The sequence below is a fragment of the Oenanthe melanoleuca genome, chromosome 9, assembly GCF_029582105.1.
Source record: "Oenanthe melanoleuca isolate GR-GAL-2019-014 chromosome 9, OMel1.0, whole genome shotgun sequence".
Classification (NCBI taxonomy): Eukaryota; Metazoa; Chordata; class Aves; order Passeriformes; family Muscicapidae; genus Oenanthe; species Oenanthe melanoleuca.
In genome coordinates, this window is record NC_079343.1 from 24413791 (window position 1) to 24435294 (window position 21504).

The 21504-nt window shown below is 35.8% G+C and overlaps 1 protein-coding gene across 2 annotated transcripts in view; it reads right to left on the bottom strand.

Moving 5' to 3' along the window:
• The window catches only part of ACAP2 (ArfGAP with coiled-coil, ankyrin repeat and PH domains 2), a 63674-nt gene that overhangs the window by 17436 nt on the left and 24734 nt on the right, over window positions 1–21504 (bottom strand). For both annotated transcript variants that reach the window (XM_056498847.1, XM_056498848.1), the window contains exons 7-11: window positions 19588–19632; window positions 18454–18549; window positions 14229–14303; window positions 7558–7670; window positions 865–916 (exon numbers count right to left, since the gene is read on the bottom strand). In XM_056498847.1, coding sequence (XP_056354822.1) covers window positions 865–916; window positions 7558–7670; window positions 14229–14303; window positions 18454–18549; window positions 19588–19632 — 381 coding nt within the window. The remainder of the gene's footprint in view (window positions 1–864; window positions 917–7557; window positions 7671–14228; window positions 14304–18453; window positions 18550–19587; window positions 19633–21504) is intronic.

A 21504-nucleotide genomic window follows, 5' to 3' on the forward strand; every position in this document is an offset into this window, starting at 1 on the left:
AACAGAGCAACAAGAATTCACAAACACAAAATGCCCAACCAAACATGCTCACACAAACTCAACCACAGAAATTAAGCCCCTTGATTTGATCGCATCAGATAACAAGGAACAACCTCTGATCCCAGTCTGTTTGCAGTGAAGAGGAATTAATTCCCATAAGCTCCTTCCTCTTTTTTCCCCCCACTGTCTCCATACAATCTCCGTTCTTTTCTAACGGCTACAGCTCCTTGGTGCAAAGGCAGATTCTAGAACAGGAAACAAAGGAGCAGGGGCCCAAAACCTGACTGAAAAGGCTTCTATGGCTGGTGCAGAGCTGTACGTGCTGCTTTAACATAAATATTTAACATAAATGCTGCACTTCCCACCAGCAACAAGACAGATACTGCTGAACTACTGTGAATTTTCAATACTAAATACATGAATATAGCAGCCCTTGACTGCTTTGTAACACAAGCTTTTGTGCTTTTTTTCCCCAATTGCTGAATTTGGTGTGTGAACCAGTAAGTAACTGGAGGGAGCAAGTCCTGAAAGAGTTAAACACAACTGCTCAGAGAACAGCATGGAATATTTAACTGCCAGCAAGTGAGCAGAAGCCTTTTGGGACCAACAACTTTTAAAGCTCTAACTAGGTTACAAAACCCACAGCAAATAAAGTATGTGCTTACAATCACTGCACAGGAATCTCAGAATGTCAGTGTAGCTATTAGTCTCATTTTACAAAGGGAAAAATTTAGAAATTTAATTTAGCAAAAAGCAGTAGGTCATTGAAGATCACACGGGATGCCACATCAGCAGTTTCCACAATCAGTCAGGAAAATCATCACCCAAATCCCAAACTATCCCAAGGCAGTTTTCAATTCCTACCTTAAATTTCTTCTGGTACACAAGTTGGTTATTTTGTATTGAGAACCAGCGCCTATTCAAATGAAGAGACATCCAGAGAATACGTAAGTGATTTTACAGTGCTTATTTGACTGAGATGTGCTAACATACAGTCTACAAAGAGACTGCATAAAAGAATTCACTAAAGTAATGCTGCAGTCAGTTTTGGCAAATATTTAATGAGAATAACAAAAAAAGGGAAAGCAGAGACAAAACAGAAAAGAAAGCAAGGTTCAAATAATTTGAGTCCTAAACAAACACATTCATGTTATGACAACATTAGTCAAGCTATCACACAAAATATTTTCATTTCAAAGAACATTTCCTTCCATATTTTAGCAGCAAGTTACAATTTTAAGTAGTTGTTTGATAACACAATTCAGATAGTTTGAATAACAAAAATATTTAAACCCATGTAAACAAATCCTGAAATATTTTTGGGAATAGAATAAACTTACTAAGGCACTGAAATGACTTTGGTGTTGCTATCCCATGCAGGTTTAATATCTAACTACACAGGGCATGTCTTAAAATTTTTGATCCTGAAATAAAAACTAAAAAAAAACCAATGAAAACCTTTTAAGTAGGATCCTAACTTAAGCCTCAGCATTGAAGAAAAGTATAAAATAAAAGATTTAACGAAGGCATCCTGTAAAATCAAAATGATAATATACTGCTTAAAAACGCCTCTGAACTGTATCCTTCCTTGTCAAACTCACTGTTCAGACAGTGAACATCTCAGAGAACAGAAAAATCACTCATATTTTGGAACAAATTACCTCAGATCTCTAACAATGATGTTTTATCAGACCACTGTATGAAAAAAAGACAACCCAGTAGATATAACCATGCCTCTCTAGCTCTTCTGGGATGGCCAAAGTAAAAGCTAACCAAATATCACAGTTTCATTTTCACTAACAAAAATGAAGAGAACATAAGAAACTATTCAGTGAAATTTACACCTTGTTTTGTTAAGGCTTAAAATGCAAATCTGTGTTTACCACAGCATTCTTCCTCAATTATCTCCAATGCCCCACTTTTACCACACATCACTTTTTCCTGCACTGCCAGTTAGTTTGAATGGTAACAGTACACAAAATAGTGTTGCAACAGATCTTGTTATTGCCTACAGGCTGTTGAGCTTCAAGCTACAGTTTACTACAATTAGTAACAAGAGCGCCCCATGTATTTATTCAACCACCACAAGCAATTCATGGAAAGAAGTGCACAAAGACTGTTAAAAAAAATTAATACATACACAAAATGTTAGATCCAAAACAGAAAATCTAGTATTTGTTAGAAAGATTAGTGTTTCATAGACAGATGAGATTCTACCTTTTAACAATCTTTTGAAATGTTGTGCAGATATATTTAGCTTTAAAAGCAACAGTATCTTCTGTCATCCTTGATTTTTTCAATTCATTAACAGCAGTAGTTTTAGTCACTGCTATTGAAAAGGTATCATCTTTACTATCTATTTACAGATGAAGTAAGTGTGCCCCAAATATAAGGCAGGTTATTGCTAATATTCATACAGGAAACTCAACAAAAAAGCAGACTTAAAAAGGAAATAAATTAATGTCTTTTTTCATGTGCTTTCTTTGAATGTAACAAAACAGAACAACATGAAAAGCAGTGCCTAAGTGATAAAGGCAGTGGTAAAGGGAAAAAAAAAGCAGCCTTGCCCCAAGACAACAATCAATGGAGCAAATCCCTAAGAAGAGCCTTAGGAAGTGCAATTGACTTCATTAATGCAATGCTTCATTTGTTCTACAGCTAAATATTTCATGAGTTACTCTAGTAAACAAGCCCTAATCTCATCAGTTGGACATAAGTGAACACACAAATTGTAACACAAATTTGTGCAATCTTTAAAATCTAGTCTAGAAGTTTTGAAAGTATTTCAGTCCCTTTTTTTCCTAGTAGAGAAATTAAATCTGTTGAAAAAAATTTTTCAGTCCAGCCAAAAAGGGTACAGGTTTTGATGCTTTTCTAAAATTAACTTTTACTGAATGAGATCAACAATTTAGAATGTAGGATAACTTGTAGATCACACTTTAGAAGTAGAGTTAATACATTTCATTTTTTACTTAACAAGGTGAAAGTGTCAGGCTGCCCTCCAAGGTGTCAGTACCACAGCAGTTTTATTCAGGCCAAAAACTTGGAGTTATTCCTCATTAACCAAACACTATAAAAAATTCTACACTTCACTGTAGCAAACAGACTGCTAGGGGTCTACACCAGCATCAGTCAGGAACTTCTGGGGTACAATCTCTGTACTGAATGTGCTGCTACAGGGTAATCCACATCTATCAGGTTCTAAGAATAATTTAATAAATCTTCTGGCAATATATGTGCAGTAAGTACTGATTATTGCCAAAGTTTCCTTAAATGTCATTCTGTCAAAAGCAAGAGAGAAGCATGGTGAAGGAGAAAACACTCTTGGCAACACTGAAGTAGTTTACACTGTCTCACTTTGTAGTAGTTAAATATAGTTGTTCCTGTTTAGAAACTGAATGTTTTCCATCATTTATACCTACACAATTCAAAATTGTATTTATTAAATAGGAAACAATACAAAATCTATAGAAAAAAAAAAAAAACAGGTTCTGAGAACTGAGAGTAATACTGAAAAGAAATTAAAAATTTGCATTTTATATAAAACAATGAATTGTGCTTTTTGATTCTCAGAAACAGTTTTTCCCTCTAGTTGCTAGCTGCACACAATTAAAACAGAGTAATTAGGAATGCACAACATTTAAAAGTACATGTCTATTCCCAATGCAGCTAATAAGTAAAAGAAATCTCATCAACTTCAACTGGGAAAAGACAAGGCATTGATCTTGTGTACTTAGAAGTTTGAATGCAGAAACTTGGCTTTAATTCCTTTTTTAGCTAAAAACTAGCTCAATCTTCCTAAATTTTTTAAAGGAGTTGAGCCGGTATACTGGCATCCCAGGCAGAATCCTTCTGTTATTTTCTTAGACTGAGTCACTTACACATCCATTGCAAGTAATCAAAATTAAATGCAGGGTTAATGAAGAGCTTTTTGCGTGCCAAGGAAACATTGGGAAGGTATAAAAGAAGCTGGTTGGTACCTGATGTGATCTGGCTTTTTCCTGTCATGTGAAAAAATGGGGTAGGATTAAAACATAAGGGAAAGGAGGAAAAGGGATGAAAAATGCAAAATGAGCAAAATAAGAAAAGAATTAGCATGATCTGAAAACACAGCGGAATTAAAAAGGAAAACATCTATTGCATCCAATCTAACACCTATCTGGAACAACCTAGTAGTTTGACAAATGCTTTTCTCCCTACACACATTTATTCATTCTTCATGATGTGGACTTATTTTTCATTTGAATTTCTGGGAACCAAAACAGCTTTCCATCTACTGCTCCATAATAATTGCACCTGACTCCAGTTCCTGATGCCTTAAGAAAACTGGTGTACAATAAGGTGTATCATTTACCAACAGACAGACACACATTCTAAACATGGGTCCGTACCTGTTACTCCAAGACTTTGCCGTACAAGGATATAATTCTGATTCCAGTAAACAGCATTATCTGAAATACTTATGTACATTACACATTGTCCTTTTAGTCACAATAAAAAGAGATTACAAAAGCTCCATCTCTTTCAAAGCACAGCGACACTGAATTGCAAATAGCTCAGGGTTTACTCTGCAGCCTGCTCAAACACTTATTTGTTTCTAAAGCCAATGTCACGCAGAACCATCCCAAGAACAGGAAACTTGATGCAAAAGCCCAAATAATTAAAATCTTGAGATGATGAAACATGAGCTGCTAGGTGCCCCAGGAAGAAACTTCATAATGCTAGAAAAGCCATTCGTTTGGACTGGAAACAAATTTTCATTTACCACCACAGATTTGCACCCCTTCAAAGGGCTGTATGACACTGTCTTTTTTTTTCTCTCCCAGCAACCAGACTTTTCCCAGGATAATACCACTATAGGGTCCATGGATTCACCAACCAAGACATGCACACAGAAGTATTAATTTCTCTCTAAAATAATATTGCTGTGTCAAACCCAGAAAAAAATCTATCATACCCTTATCATACCTTACCAACACCTATCACACCTTGCCTCTTATGTTTTTAATGCTGGCAAGTATCCACTAATAGTGGCCATTGCAATGTTTTTTGATGCTTTTAATTCACTCCTGAAGGAGTTCTTAAAAAGGTCTAGATCAACATAAGACTAACTGATACCATCAGGGGTAAAAGAGAAACCTCCATTTTAAATACATATTAAAATTGACAGTGCTTTTGGCAGTCAGCAAGGAAGACCAGTGCTGTCATCCTTGGTTCAGAACAGCAGGAAATTCCATTATTTCTAGGCAAATTCTTTTAGTTTTATTTCAGCTGGTTGATTTTCTACCTCCTTTTCCCAAAGATGGGGATAAAATAAAGCAGTAAACTGCTAATCTGTTAGAACAATAAAAGTATCTTGTCTGTCTTGACTTCAGCTCAGAATTCCCTAAAATAAAATAAATAATTCTCTAAATGTTTCCTCCTTTGATATTTTGTAAAATTTTACACACAAAACAGTTTAATGCAATGACAAAAATCCTCTCTTGTACTTTAACTAATGACTGGGAAAACCCTGTAATCTCTAGAATATGATAAACTTCAATCAGTAGCATGAAACAACTGAAACTGTAACACTACACAAGTAAAACCTTCCATTATGGGAAACAGGCAGTGGAAAATGGCACTGATCACTTTTGTGCCTATAACATAGCAAGCAATAACAAATGCATTCAGAAATAAAAATAACAAAAATACTTCTTTATTTTTGCTAAAACAAAGCAAAAATGGGGAGGCTAGATTTAGAAATTAAAAACTGTCTTCATTAAGGTCTTAAATGTATATTTTATATATGATAAAAGTAGTTTAATAGCAATTAATAATGGTTTGTAAACACATGGAATACAAAATTTAAATGATTGATTCAATTTCAGAACTGTTTATAGATAGCATAGCCAACCCTATTTTTTGCCTAAAAGCATCCAACTAGTCTATCACAGTGAGAAATATTATCAATAATCTAATACTAAAAAGGTTAAAAGTTTTGCTTTATTGAATGCTCTTGTGATAAACAGAAGAAAAAAATAAAAGTAAATATCAATTATGTAATAAAAGTAGGCAGCTCTGACTCATTAACAAGCTGTTTATCTTTGATCCCTTAAATTATTGTTTGTAATACTTTTACTATATTTGTTCAAGTCTGTATCTTAATCTGAAGGAGCATCATTGTGTATCTTAATTTAATTACAACTTCTTCTTATTAACTTTGCATCCATTTAAATTACCAACATACAGAGGTTAGTTTTAATTGGATCCTACTCTCTAACCACTTTAAGGCAAGAGACATGTACAATATTCCTAGGAATGAAGCTATGTGGAAGCAGACACTCCAGTCCTGCTCTCCCCTCTCACTTTCCTGCAGAGCAAGGCCTTCCTGCTATTCAAAACATGAAACCAGAGACAGAGTTTTGCCATCATCAATCCAGCAATGGCAAAAAGGACCCTTTCAGCCCCTTGGAAATCCAATAAAGGATGATCTCCTGTCCTGTTACTGCAGGTTTTTCTCAGTGTGCCAACACTAACATTTTACTTCATACTAGGAAGGTGCTTTTGATGCATATCTTCTGGTTTTCTCCCTTCACCATCCTTTGATGTTTCACAGATCTGTCTTGAAGAACTCTGAATTCGGCTTGCATGAAACTAACCCAGCCAACTAACCAATCATTACAATTACAGATGAATAATCAGGCCAAAGGACCAGAACAGAATCTGTCCAAAGCAAAATCTTTTGTACTGGTTGCCCAGGACTTGCTTATATAGATACAATCTTATTGACACCAGTAGCCCTTTAATCGGCTTATGGCATTAATTGAAGAGATCCAAATTTCTTACAAGCTTGTGGAGTGCTGAGATGTTCAAGGATGTATAGAATAATTAAGATTGGAAAGCATCACCCACTCAAATGCACATTCTGTCCTTTGAAATACAGCAAACAGTTTAACACAAGTACTGCTGAAAAACTGCAGAACATAATAACAGGGAGGTCTATATCACAACAAATTACATTTCAAATTCAAGAACTGTATTCAATTGTGATGTAAATGCTCCAGCATATATATTTCCTTGAAAAATGTACACACTCTTGGAAATGTAAAAGAAATTCTGTTCAGGAAGAAAAATATTTAAATAGTAGTAAAATATACATTGTTAAAGATATATGATTAACAATATATTTTGAATTCCCAAAAGGGCCATCAAAACTAGTAAACAAAATTCACTGCACAGGACAGGAATTTTAAAGGATAACAATTACATTGGTTATCTTTCAGGAAAATTAACTTCAGTCCTTGACTGTGTTTCTCTGCTTCCAGTGGCTATACAACCTCTATTTTACTCTAACACTTTCCTAGTGTACGCCTTCAAAGAAAGGTTTGCAAGCAAGTAGGACAGAAAACAAGGAAAAATGGCTTTGAAGTATCATCTCTAAGTTAACTAACAGTCAACCCCAGTGTTCTGTCAAAACTATGGGGTCAGTGTGTTACAGAGATTATGAATCAGATGAGAATTCAGGTTAAAAAGCAGTATTTTTATAAGCAGCAAAAAGAGGTTCTGAATAATTACCTGTTCCAAGTCTTGAAGGCATTGCTAGCTCGCTTGAATAAATAACCTTCCATAACGATGCCATTGGCTGCATCTACATTGTATTCTAGTTTAGTATCATCACTGGAATAATCCTAGTACAAAGGAACAAGAAAAATACACTGCAGTTCAAATGAAACTTCAAATATGAGCAGTACTATTGTCAAAGAGTAAATATCTAGGAATAAGGTTTTGCTTGCAACACTTATTAGTCAAACCATGACTCTCAGTCCTGATCACTTTTTTTAAAAAAAGCAATTTTAGGCAATGAGAATGCTGAAGATTTTTACTTTGCCTGCAACAAGGGGAATTTCTTGTTCGGGTATTGGTTACCTCTACAGCCAAACAGAGGGCAAACATTGCTGACAGACAATCTGATATCTCAACAGTGCTCAAAGGGTCTCTCATATAATCCCAAGAAAGGGGACAGAAAAGCAGAGGAAAAGAAGCCATGAAAATCAGGAGTCAAAACTGAAAAACACCTGCAGCCTGTTGCAGACACCTGTATGAAGCCAGTTGTGCTTTAGTATTTTCTTCAGCTCTGTTGTGTTGATAGCTGAGCTGCACAGGAACTTAGAAGACAAGTAGTTAAATAAAGATGATGCTATCAGTTAAGTCTAGAGTAAAGCAATCATGGTGCTGGCACTGATGACAAGACCTTAGCAGTAATTTTTTATGTATGATCTTGGATAACATTACAAAATTACAAGTAGGACAAGGGAATACTCATTTCCATCAACCTAAAAAAAACTAAAACCAGCTAATAACAATTAATAGCAGCTTTCTGAGCTTTAGAAAGGCTGATTGCTTCACATCTTTAGCTAGATTAAGTAATAACACATGTGGTGGTCATTTGCTTTCACATCTCATTGAGAATGAGATATTCAGTGAGTGGGAGGCTAACATCTACTAGGGGTGCATGAAAAAGCACACATGGTATGATGACATTTATCACAACTTTATCCAGAGATGAAAATACTATACATGCTGTAATTTTATTTCACTGTTATTACAATATCCTTAAAGTAAGACTAGCAACATATGGCTTCTTCCCCTTAACAAGGGTGTGAGAGACACATTACTGAAAATTAAATTTAAGAAGAAAAAAAACCAAACAAGTTAAATACTGAAAAGATAGAACATTTTGCAATATTACTTTCCTGAACTTTTAGTAGCTACTTTTTGAAAATTGCAAACATTAGCTTTGTGTGAAAAGTACATCTGGAAGTCTGTTCTGTACTCTGCTCCTTAGGAATTTGTCTATACAGACAGAGGCAAGAAATATCTATGAAAAAAAAGTAGCTTCAACACCAACATGGTCATTAGCCCCAGGTAAAAGCCCAGGATGCACACAACTTTCGTGCTACACATGATGTTTACTCTTATACATGCAGATGGTTTTGTCCAATCCAAGGTTAATTACACATGATAGTGAAATGGTTACAAATATTAAAATGGGCCCTTTAAGCTCCCCAGTCAGAACAGCACAAATTCCTTAAAATTACTCACTGTTTTCAGCTATTACTAATCTGGATAGTTTAACTAATGTTGAAATGTTAAATCCAGATTTTTATTATCGAACTGACAGATGATCAAGGCAAGAGTTCTGAAAGAAACTGGAACTATCATATCACTACTATGCACTGATCTGAATAAATATACTAGTTACAAATGAAAGCCTCACCAGAAGAAAATCAAATTCTTGTATTTATTATTTAGCATTTAATAACTTTGATTTTCTGCTTGTTTTTTAGATCAGAACATGCTGACCATAAAAGGCTTAATGTAAGCTCTCTAAATAAAAAGAAGAGAAAACCATTATGCGTAAACTTAGACATGGTGAGGTCACATTCCCTACATTCCCCAAAACTGTTAAATTAACTTACCAGCTCCCAAACATAATGAAATCTGCTGAAGATTTGCATCTTCCTGCCTCAGTGATGCCTAAAACTCCTTGTGTAGTTAAAGACAATACAGATTTCCTCAGTCTTTTCTGTCTAAACTACTATGTAATCATATTTTCCTCTGAGTTTGGAGAACTGCTGCAAAAAATGCAGCTGTCTTTTCCAACAAGCCCAGATCTATGCTTTGAAGGTGTATACAAGCATGACAGGAAACCCTTGGAATATTTATCATGCCACACTCTCAGTCAGAATTATCTAAAATACTGAGCCTTCTCATGAAATTAATTTAGTGTCACTTTTAATTACTTCCCTGATTGAATTCCACTTTTACAGAGACACCATATAAAAAGACACCAGAGTATAGGGACAAATGCCAAGTATCTCCTTAACTGTACATGGCAGACTACCAGCTGGCGGGGGAGGGAGTGCTTTACCCATGTGCTTTATCCATAAAACTTCATTGATAAAGTTGTGGTCAGGAAAAACATGACCAAACAATCAGAAAAAAGAATATGCTCCATTTCAATTCCATGGATAAAAGTAGAAAAAGTAACTTAATTATCTGTGCTTTGATCTTAGTCTCTACTATTCTATAATTTAAAAAATAGGAGCAAAGCAGTCACATTATAGTTTATTTTTATCTTGTTGCATGGAAAAGTTTAGTGAACCATGAAAAATAATCTGGGATGGAGAAAAATCCAGCCATTTCTTTCCAATGTCCTGCATAAGAGAATCACATGTTAATAAACTCAGTCACTGTATGTGATTCAGAACTGTGTATCCTGCCAGCAGGCACAAAACTGATAAAGACTTCAATTTAAACATAACTAAACTAATTCAGTGTCAGTTAGGACTAAAGTAGCTTTCACCTAACTAGAACTAAGAAAATTTAGCCAGTATTAAGTAATTTTCACTGACATGCTACATGACACATTTCATCCAGTTTTGAAAGAATAAACAACTATGGTTTCTGTTCTGACACTGATTTTTCACAGTTGGCTGCTACTGGAAGAGAAACGTGTAGAAGAGGGTTACATAAGTGAAGCAGGCTTTCATGCCTTTTCCCCCCTTTTTCTTTAAATGTCCATGGGGTATGCCAGCAAACCAGCTGGCAATGGAAAAACAACTTTCATCTCCAGAAATAATACTAATCTGGTGTGTCACAGAACATTTAATATTCTTGACAGTGTTTCAGTGAATGCATTTTCATATGAACGTATCAATTCATCATGCATATGTGATTTATTTCAGTTTTCTGTTTCTCTGTGTATGATTTTTCTTTTCCCAAAACAAAAGCCCCATGCTTTTCAGTAGCAGAGCTTTTGATTTACTTTGACAATTGCTATCAGGCCATGAAAACTATTTAAACTATTTTACCAGTAAATCTTAGGAACTATATTTTAACATTGTAACCCATGTGTAACCCATGTGTAACATGTGTAACCCAACGATTTTTTACTTTTAGAAACAGCATTTTAAAAGTTTTGTTTTAAAAGGCAGTAAATGTGAGAGCCTAAGTACTAAAGAAAACACTAACCTGAAAAATTAGGCCAGCATATACTAAACAGGAGACACCAATTGTTCAAACCCTCCATTTAGAAAGTTGCTTTCATTCCCTTTCTATTGGCAAGAAATGTTTGTCATGCTTAAGCTGAAAAGTCCTTCAAGGAAAGGTTTAAAACAACAGACACCACAAGTAACAAGGTTTACAGTCCAAAACAGAGTGAGAGAATGCAAGAGTGTGATTGAGCAAACCAGTTACTTGAAATACAAGCACATCTTTGGTTTTGGAGACAAGAATTAGTCTGCTCAACTTCTCAACAGCAAGGTTTATGCCTGCTTTGTGATTGTGGTAGCATCTGGTTTCCTATTACCTTGCTTACTCAAGATTTTAAAAATTTTCAAATCATTCTCACTCCAGATGTTTCCTGAGCAGTTCTTCGGAAGCAGATTTTTACTTTAATGAAAAATGGATTTGAATAAAACAAAAATTATTTGAAGTTCAATGCAAATACTTTTCCTGCATCATCTCCCTCATTTTAGAACAAAACATCTGACAGAATACCAAAAAGCCACGAAGCTGTTTACAGGTGCAATTGATGTTTAAAATATTTCTTAATTAAATGTGTTGCTGCAGCAGTAGGATGCAAACTGCACAGAAAACAAGAGTCATGTCTAATGTATTGACACTATGACACCACTCTTTTAATATGAATCTTTCCCTATAAAAATATATTGCAAAAATTTCCCAGAATCATAATGAAATTTCTAGATTAATTCATTGCATGCATTGCTCTAGTTTAATACAGAAAAATAATTTCTTAGACTGAAAAAAAAATAAATAAATGTTTCCTGCACATTTGCTGAGTAAATAGATGACAAAAATTACAAGCAATTAAAAAAAGTAAATCAGATTATCAGCTCTGCTAAAAAAGAAATCACACTGTATTGGTGACCAAGCCCTTCCATGACACTTTTAATAGCCTCTCCATCTACAGCCTAATTGAGTAGGACAATGGTTATACAGAAAAGTGAGATGGATTATTTAATTAGTGCAATTATTCTGCATGCATATGCACATATATGCAAACACAGGTAGTGGGTGGGTAGGTGTGTGCACGTATGCACTTACCTATACATTCAGAAAAGGAACTGTTCTTTATCCACACAATGAAGGAAAGGCATCATTCTGAAGCATTAGATTAGAACTACAGTATATTAAATGCATATATACCTCAAGGAATATTCAACACAATAAGCTTCAGAAGTTTCAGTTGTTATAAAACATGGAAGGATTTGGCATTGGAAGATTTGGAATTTGGGAACAGAATGGAAGGCAACATGAGAAGACATGAGAAGCGAACGGGAAATAAAGTTGTCATCCAGGACAGGGTGACCAGATGACAAATAGTGATAAAAAGAACAAGATCCAAAGTCTAAGGCAGTTCTGAAATCCCAATGAGCTGGAAGCTAACTTAGTGTGAAGGTTGGGAAAAGCAAGTAGGAGACAAAAACAGACAATGCGATTTAAATAAGAAACTAAGAAAATGACTGGACAAACTGTAAGAGGGATCTCCAATAAAGCACAGTCTAGGTATTATTAGCACAAAACTGCAACAGTGACTTTGCTGATACGGCAAGGAGACAACTTTTACAACTCAAAACACAGAACTTAAGAGGACAAGAAACAGCACATTCTGACTGCCATGATTATATTTTAGGGACAGCATTAAATTGTCAATTAAAGTAAGCAACAATAAAAGTAACATCATTGTGCTTGTCGCTCCTACTAGAAATCAAGAACATTTATATTGCACACAGATATGGCTTATCAAGTTTCATGAAGCTTAAAAGTTTCTGTAATAATTGAAACTAGTAGAAGTAGTTTACCTGTAAAGCAGCCTTAAGCAGCATTTGAAGAAAAAACAGACTGTAAACACCATTGGCAACAGCAGCAACCATAATTCATGGTAACTAGTTATTATTTCTATGGTCAATTAAAAGATAATTGCTCAAAACTTATCTCCTTCATCAAGCACCACTGTTATCTTAACAGAGAACCTCTCAACTATTGTTGAATTCCTGAAACCGAGCCTTTAAGCCCATAAAACTTTAAATTCAACCTTCAACATTAATTCTCAAGTTCCATCTTTCCCATTTTCCCCTTTCTTCCCCTTCCTTGCCTGGAGTTATCTCCTGACTCCAAGCACAGCATGTCAGCTCTGCCCTGATCATCACATCTGCTCAATTTCACAGGAATCCTAATGCTTCCCACCAACTCCTAAAGGGATGACCAATAAAAATGTTTTCAGCAACCAAAAATATTATCTTCTCCCATTAGCATTAATATTGGCTCCTACTAAGGCTACCCAACTTACAATCTCAGCATGTTTTCATTCCTGAATTTATTTAGTTACCAGATTTCATTTATATTGGGTGGGATTTTTTTCATTTATGCCACCTGAACAGATACAGAACATATTAAAATCAGAGTAAGAAGTGTACCATTACTTTTAAACTGGTATCTAATCCCTTTGAAAAGTGCCTGTAGTATTAGTTCACTACCAGAAAGCTCAGTAGAAATACTTTTAACTTCCAGCATTAGACCTGGAAAACCAATACTGATCTAGAGCTTCTAAAATATCCAAACAGAAGTCATTCCCCCAACATGAATTACATATTTTTTTCTCAAGAAGTAAAAAGAATTATTGCACAAATCTTGCCCAAAACACCAATTAAATGTTTTGAATGCCATGTCTGTGCACAGTTGTACCAGTGCATTAGACACTCCTTACAGAAGTTTATTTTTGCTCTTTATATGCAACAGCAGCTGCCACACAAGTTCCAAGTGCTGCACTTGGATCTGGCACAGTCCAAAGTGAAACCTACGGCTGTAGGGCTGTGCAGCACCTCTTCCACAAATACACAGCATGGAAACACAGAAACCTGCACAACTTATTCAATTCAAGATGTAATAGGAATTAGGAATTTTACTGAAATGCTAGAATCCCAGTATTCAAATAAATTTTACTGTTCTATTTATGTTTCAGTAAAAACTAAGCATAATATTTTGTTCAGTAACACAAAATTAATATCTGCAATCCAACCCTGCACTTAATGATGTGTCAGTCTGTCTCTCTGTGCTAAAAATACCATCCCTTGTAGATCTGATGCAGAGATGCTGGGGAGAGATGCTACAGATAAAAAAAAAAGTGTGTGCAGCCTGCCTTTTACAATTCTGTCAAGTACCTTTTGTTGAATAGTGGAGTGCTTTTGTTCCATATCTCTCTTCTCTTTCGCAGCATCTACAGCCAATTGATCCAGCTGTAAAGAGAAACAGAAAATTGGATCTTTAAATTATCGTAAGAAATTTGGCTCAGTCGATTTCACAATGCTGATTTTAAAAAAAAAAAGAGAACACATTATGACATTGCAAGACTTTTATTTTATTTGCATAATATAATTACTTCTTTGTCACTAATTGTTTACCTTGAATTACCACTGAAGCCTTGTTTAAAGCACTGCTCTGCCACCCTGAATTAACCTCTACAAAGGTGTACATTTCTTGTAAGCATTAGAAGAACTGTTTCAAAGAGCAGCATGGTGCCAAGCATATGCGACTCTGTACCGCATTGGTGCTCAGTCTCCCAAGAGGATGACTCATGCTTTAGCTGCTCTTGCTGGCCTATGCAGCAGCACTGGCAGGAGCAGCAAAAACTAGGAGCAAATATTATGGATTTTTCCCTCCACAAAGTGGTAGAACTGTCTCAACCAGGATTTTGTGTTGATAGTTTTGATCAGCCGACCAGCAGTACTCGATCAAACTAATTCTGGAAATAAAAATATGGTTTTGAAAATAACAAATATTCTCCGTGACAATCTCTAAGTTAGTATCCTTACAAAGTCTGTGATAATAAAAAAGACACTGCCCAAAACATTTCATTTTACAATCACAAAAAGAAAAAAAAAAAAGTGAGGAAATTTAGGATACCCCATAAAAGAAAGTTTGATTGGGGTTTTCTTCTGTGGTTGGTTGCTTGTTTTGGTTGTTTTTGATTTATAGTTTTGATTATTTTGGTTTTGTTGTTTTATACAGGCCTTCATGTTTAAGTGAGAAATGCAGTAGAGAAGCAGATGTTGCCTGGCAGACCAGTTGGTTTGGTACTTCCACGCCCGACGAGCCCCGCGTTAGCGCAGCTGTAACACAAGGCTGCCATTACCCAGCCCCGGTGCTGGCAGCGCTGGGCACAGGGCTCAGCCCGCAGCCCTGGGCTGTGGGACAGGCCTGGCTCTGCTCCAGGCCCACAGCAAGAACAGCAGGAGCAGCGTGCAGCAGCACCAGCTCCCAGCTGGGCACTCACTTGGCACAGGGCACAGATGACTAACACATCCTCTGATCCACACACTAAGAGGATCCCCTCCACCGGCTCTCAGAACCACAAGTGAAAGGCCCTGCCAACTCTGGCCTTTTCCCCAGTCTTTCACTTGCCCTGCTTGACATGATACAAATGAGAAAAGAAAGACAATAACAGGACTTTACACCCTCATGCTAGACAGTCTCCAGCAATTATGGAGACATCAGAAAGCTGAAACATCTGGATCTAATTCCATAGCCTGTTACTTTTTTAAACTCTTCTCTCTCTGCCTTCCCCTCTGACCCAAAAGGCCGTATCAGCACTTGCACACCATTACAGGTATTTGTGAACAGGAACACGCTGAAGGTTGAAGTGTCCAGATGCTGCATCTAAGCAGCTATAAGACTTAAAAATGACATGAGAGCCTCTAAAACAGAGACTGGACTCAAAGATTGTTTTGCATCAAGAACCCTTGGGAAACCATTTCTTTCATGATAAAGTTGAGAACTGGGCCAAGTGCTGTTCAAAAGTTTATAGATACCAAGTTTCTTGCTAAAACTTCAGATCCAGGAATCTGCACATGGCCTCCAAGAAATTCTTCCTTCTACCCCATTAGATGAAACAGAAGGCAGTCACCCAGGGTAGGGCAATTACCTCTAATTTATCTTGAATGCAAGCATTTGAGGGTACATTTATCACAGCCAATACAAAATTATTAACAGCAGTTCATTCCATCAGTTACTTTTTTTACTATGTAGACAGCATTGCACCACTCCTTTTGCAAGCTCAAACCAGAGTTCCTTCCTTTTCCCTCAGGTGAGCAGCACATCAATTGTCTTAAAAGAAACCAACAGCATACAACAACTATCAAAAGCTGTTGCAAATGACAACTAAACTATCAAAATCCCAGTCATTATAGCATCACTGGGTAATTTTCAGAAAATTAGGGTTTTCAAACTACTGCATTTACTGGTAAATGTATTTTTATAAACATTATGCTCTAATTGGTGTTCTGAGGAGAATTAAGTCAGACTAAAATATTTGGCTTTTTTAATAGTCATCTCAATGAAAATTCAACTGTTTTCTTTTTAAGCTAATACGACATTTCATATGAAAAGAACCAAAAACCATAGTTTCCATGCAAAAGCTCATATTATGCTTGCACACTATCAAAGATTCCTATACAATGATCTGATTCCCAGTGGATCCTGCTCTGACCTGAAGTACCCAAAGCAAAATTGCTTAATCCTATTTCATCACAGTAAAACAGTTATTTTGAAAATACAGACAATATAATTCAAAATTACAACTATACTATTTAGGATCAATTCTATTACTTCAGATGCTGTTAACCCTTGTAATTAAGATCATACACAAAATTCACCTAGGAATGAAAACTCACTCACCAACAGAAGGAATCTAACAGCATTTTCACAAAAATCCAGCAAATCCCTGTTATGTCACAACATGCTTTGTTAGGCAGAAGCTTCAATCAGTACCAGCTGCAAAGCCATCAACTGTTAAAACTTTCAACAGTTATTTACAAATCTGCTTCTGTCATGAAAAATATCCATTACTTAAATGCCAAGGTCTCCTACGAAAGAACAATTCCTCAACTTGTACAACTTTAGGATCTTCAGTCTATCCTTCCTCCAACTGCAATATATTTAAAACATTCTTAGTTATGGATTTTCTAAATTTAACTCCTTCAGTTGCTATGATACCAGCACCAAAATGAATGCTACACAGTGCTCCTTACCAGATCAAGCAAAAGCATGACCAGACATTCAAAAATAACTTTGTGTTTTCTTGCTTGAATCACGTCAATGAAATGGAAGCATTGAAGCCTGGCTGATAGCATAACCCACTAACTCCATAGTTAGTGTCTCCTTTCCATATCCTCTCTTCCACAGAAGTATAGGACACATGTTATACAACCAAACACTGCAGTTCAACACTTACAACCCAAACTGGAAGGCTGTTGAAGAATAAAGGGCACCACTATGGAAGAGCAACATCCACCTGAACTATCCAAGTGCCCCTATTACACCAAGACCCAACATGTTTCTACACGTAATTAAGACTCACAGAAACCCAACTGGGGCCTAGGCTAGCAGAAAACTATTCGGCCATTGGATTGTTGGAGTTATTTTCTAAACTCCCAATCTGCTCCACTGCACAGATCAGAACAATTTAATCTCTTAGACATTCAATGACACATCTACTCAAGATGAATGTAAAGGTTTGCTGTAATTTATTTGCTTTTTTACCCAGACAGACAATTAAAAATTTGATTTGCTTCCTTGTGGATCTGTTTGGGAAGAGGTGATAGAAGGGTTTGTATCAAAACACATGTTGTAAGTCCTCAGATAGAGGCAAATAGAAAGTGCCCATATAACTTGCACTGAAAAACAAGTCAAGACACTGCTGAGTCTTCTTCACCACAGACAGATCTTCATTTGAATACTGTATGTTCCAATTTATTTGCATAACTATTTTCAATGTTTCCTGTATCCACCTGTTGGCAGTGGTCCATTAAGCTTTTCATGGGTCCCTCACTGAAAACCCAGAAGTGTCAATGGTCTCTTTTTAAACAACAAAACTGGGCAAGAAGGATTCCATGCAGAAACTGAATTTTGCACTACTTATTAAAATCATACTTCCATTTTACGATCTAACTTGCTAACATCAAAGTTATATATGCACACATCAAAATTTAATTATGCAGACTGCATAACTGATACAGTAAATAAAGTATACAAGTAGAAGGAAAACCAGACTAATCTACATTTTATTATTAGATATATTTACAAACATGGGTCATATACAAAAATTTTGAAATCCAAATAATCCAGTATCCTGAATATCATACCTCACAGAGCAGTGCATGGCTATCCTAAAGTATGTAAATCCTAAAGGTAGTATTAATTTTAGTAAACAGACAATTTTCAGTTTGTAACTATATTCATTTCTTTCATTACAGTAAATTTTTTGTCTTTATCATACTACAATTCCCTTTTTGTCAAATAAATCTATGAAGTACCTGATATGTAGGCATAAATAAAGATTTGCTCAATTTCAGCATACAGTAGTTCTACATTTTTTAAATAATTTGTTACCTGTGCACCAAGATCTTTCATGTAGGGTTCAAGTTCACTAAACAGATCATAGCCTTGGTGGAAAAAAGCCAGATGTGCATACATAAACGATAACATCTAGAAGGAACAAAGTAAATATTTATTCTCTTAAAAACTGTATCACATATCACATAAATACGTCACTTACTTCACATAGCCTACCATTTCAGGTTTAATTTCTCCTCACATGTCCTGACAGTTTTACATCAATACCTCATAGAGCTTCCAATGTTCTAAAAGAAACTTGCGAAGTAAAGGAAGAAAAGAACCAAGCCAAAAATCTCAGAAGTCAGTTGATAGCATTAATCCCATGAGCAAAACAAAATAAATCTACTTAATGGCAGAAAACTACTTCTAATTTATGTCACCTGAAATTTTTGTTATCTCCTTTTTAACTGGGACACGTAAGGTAGAGAGAAGCTATAGAATATTTTACTAATGATCCAAACCCATAACCTTTATGTACATAGCTGAGAAGACTGTCAGGCCTTATAACAGGAAAGCTGGGAAAGTGCAGAGCAAAATAGGAGGCAGTTAAAAATGAACCAAGGTTTCTGCTTTTTAAGGAATTAAGAAAATTACGGGAGAGCAACTTCAGACATTTGAAAGAATAGCACTGTTTAATTTGTCACTTTCTATAATACTTTTAATAATGATAATGTGATACAGTGATAACGTGAAGCAGAAAAGGGAATGCAATGTGGAAAAAACTGGCATGCAAGCATAGCTTTATATTCATTTAGCAGATTCCATATTAAAATTTGCCCTGGTCTTAGGAAGAGCGGAATTCATCGTAGAATAGATTATAAGTAGCACTTAGTGTTTACAAAGTAATAAAGCAGACCTAAATAGCAGAACTCTTGGCAAGTAAAGTTTGATTTTAACTGTGGAACACATACCAAAGGATCAAGAATAGAAAAAACCTGTAAGTGTTCAAATCTGAACCAGAAGGATTGTCAAAAACAGTTAAACATGTATGCCAAGTTACATTAAAGGCCAAACTGATGGTCACCAAACTGTCAAATGTACTGACATTTTGATCAATAAAAGGACTAAATTTTTAACATACTGCTTTGTGGTCTAATTTTTAATTTCAGAGGATAAAGTATATCTTACCGATTTTAAGATTTCTGCTCTTCTTTTAGATTGAAGAACATTGATCTAGGAAAAAAGAATAAACAAGAAATTTATTTTATTTTAAAACTTCTTATTTTATTTGCAATTTTTCCCTAAATAATCACATCCAAGCTTAAAACACCACAAGAAGACAGCTCAAGATCAGACTTCCCAAAGTACTTTTAAAAGAAGACGCACTCTAGTCCTGTCATGATATCAAAGTGATGCAATCAGAGAACACTTGCAAAGCTTGAGCTTCATGATGATAGTCACAACTTTCTTGTATCAGTAGGGAAAAAACAAGACACCATGTGCTAGCTAGAAGTAATATAATGCACCTTTCAAGCAAGGAAAATTGGTTCTCATTTTCAAGAGATTGAATTCAAGATGTTTCAAGCAGTGCGAACGAAGCCAGCCCACCAACTCCTTGCAGAAGCTGCACTCAGCACTCCTGCCTGGACAGAAGGAATGATGGGGGCAGGGTTACTTTTTCTCAGGCTCAGGGTATTTAAATAACAAAAGTAGCCGCAGGCAAGCAAGAACATAACAGTTTCAATAAGTAACTTTCCATGTATACCTGCACTTTTAAGATAGCCGAAGTCACTGGTTAACGGTATTGCCCTAAAACTTGAGGGATTTCACATTATATAGAAAAAATAACTTATTTTTCACACCCACCTAGTTCCCCTACCTTCTTTGTTCCCTAATCTTTAAAGGTTGCCATCCAGAACTACAGATTTTACTTTAAAAGACCCACTTAGCAGAAACAGGCATGACTTTGTAATTTAACACCTCTATGTCAGTTTAAAATTTCAGCAAAATAAATAAACTTGCTGAAGCTATAATCAAAACCAGATTCTACTTCTATACTTAAGTGGTCATTATTTTGGAAAATTTTCTGCAGCAAAAATAATTAAGATTTGTTTGTATAGAATAAACCCTCAGTCTGTGAGGCAAAGAAAAATAAAAGGAAAGCAAAGGTTTTGAATCACAGTTTAAAGCCAATCTAGCTACAAATAGACCACAGTTGTGAAGCTTTCCCAGAAGAATCACACAAGTCAAAAGAATTCCTAAAGCTGAATCGATTTTTGTCCACATTGAAAGATGCTGAAATTGCTCCCAGTTACTCTAAATGCATCTTTATCCCAAGAACTGCTCATACTTTGAACATAGAAATTCTAGAAGGCAAATAACCTGCAATTCAATGCACACACAAGGAACTGGCCTACTGCAGCAGTGACTGCCAGCTTTCCCCACCATGAGTGCTAGCAGAAATAATCCTGTGGGGCATAATTTACACAACTTTTTAAACACCAAAATTGCCTCAGTGTTTAAAAAGCAGAAGTTCAGAGTTGACCACTGACCATCATGTCTGTGAACATGCCCAGGCTGACATTTTACAACTTCATTTTACAGCTCATAATACAATTTATAGACAAGTTAATTAAGTTTTAAATAACCGACTGGACTGTCACAAATCAAGATGATAATGTCCAATATAAAACCAACTTAATTGTAAAGAGCTGTTCTGTGTTTGATCATTAGAGAAGCTCAGACCCATTTGGAGCCCCCAGCCTCTCACACCATCTGAGTTGCAATAATCCTGTTTTGCTGTAGTTGTGGGTAAGTATGAAGCAGATGGATTTTAAGTATCAAAAGAAAATGTATTACTTTATTACAGGATACAAAGCAGCATGACAAAGAACACCTCTCAACACCCTATGGGAGATATTCACTACAAAGGTAAAGGATACCTAAGGTCTTGACTCCCCTTACAGCACAATGCCCAACTCTGAGGCATCTAGACAACCCAAAATACAATACAATGTTTGAATACAACCCAAAGCATACAACGAAAATTGCAGAAGTACCCAATATCTTGTATCAGATTCAAGTAATTTGTATTTCCTAGGCTAG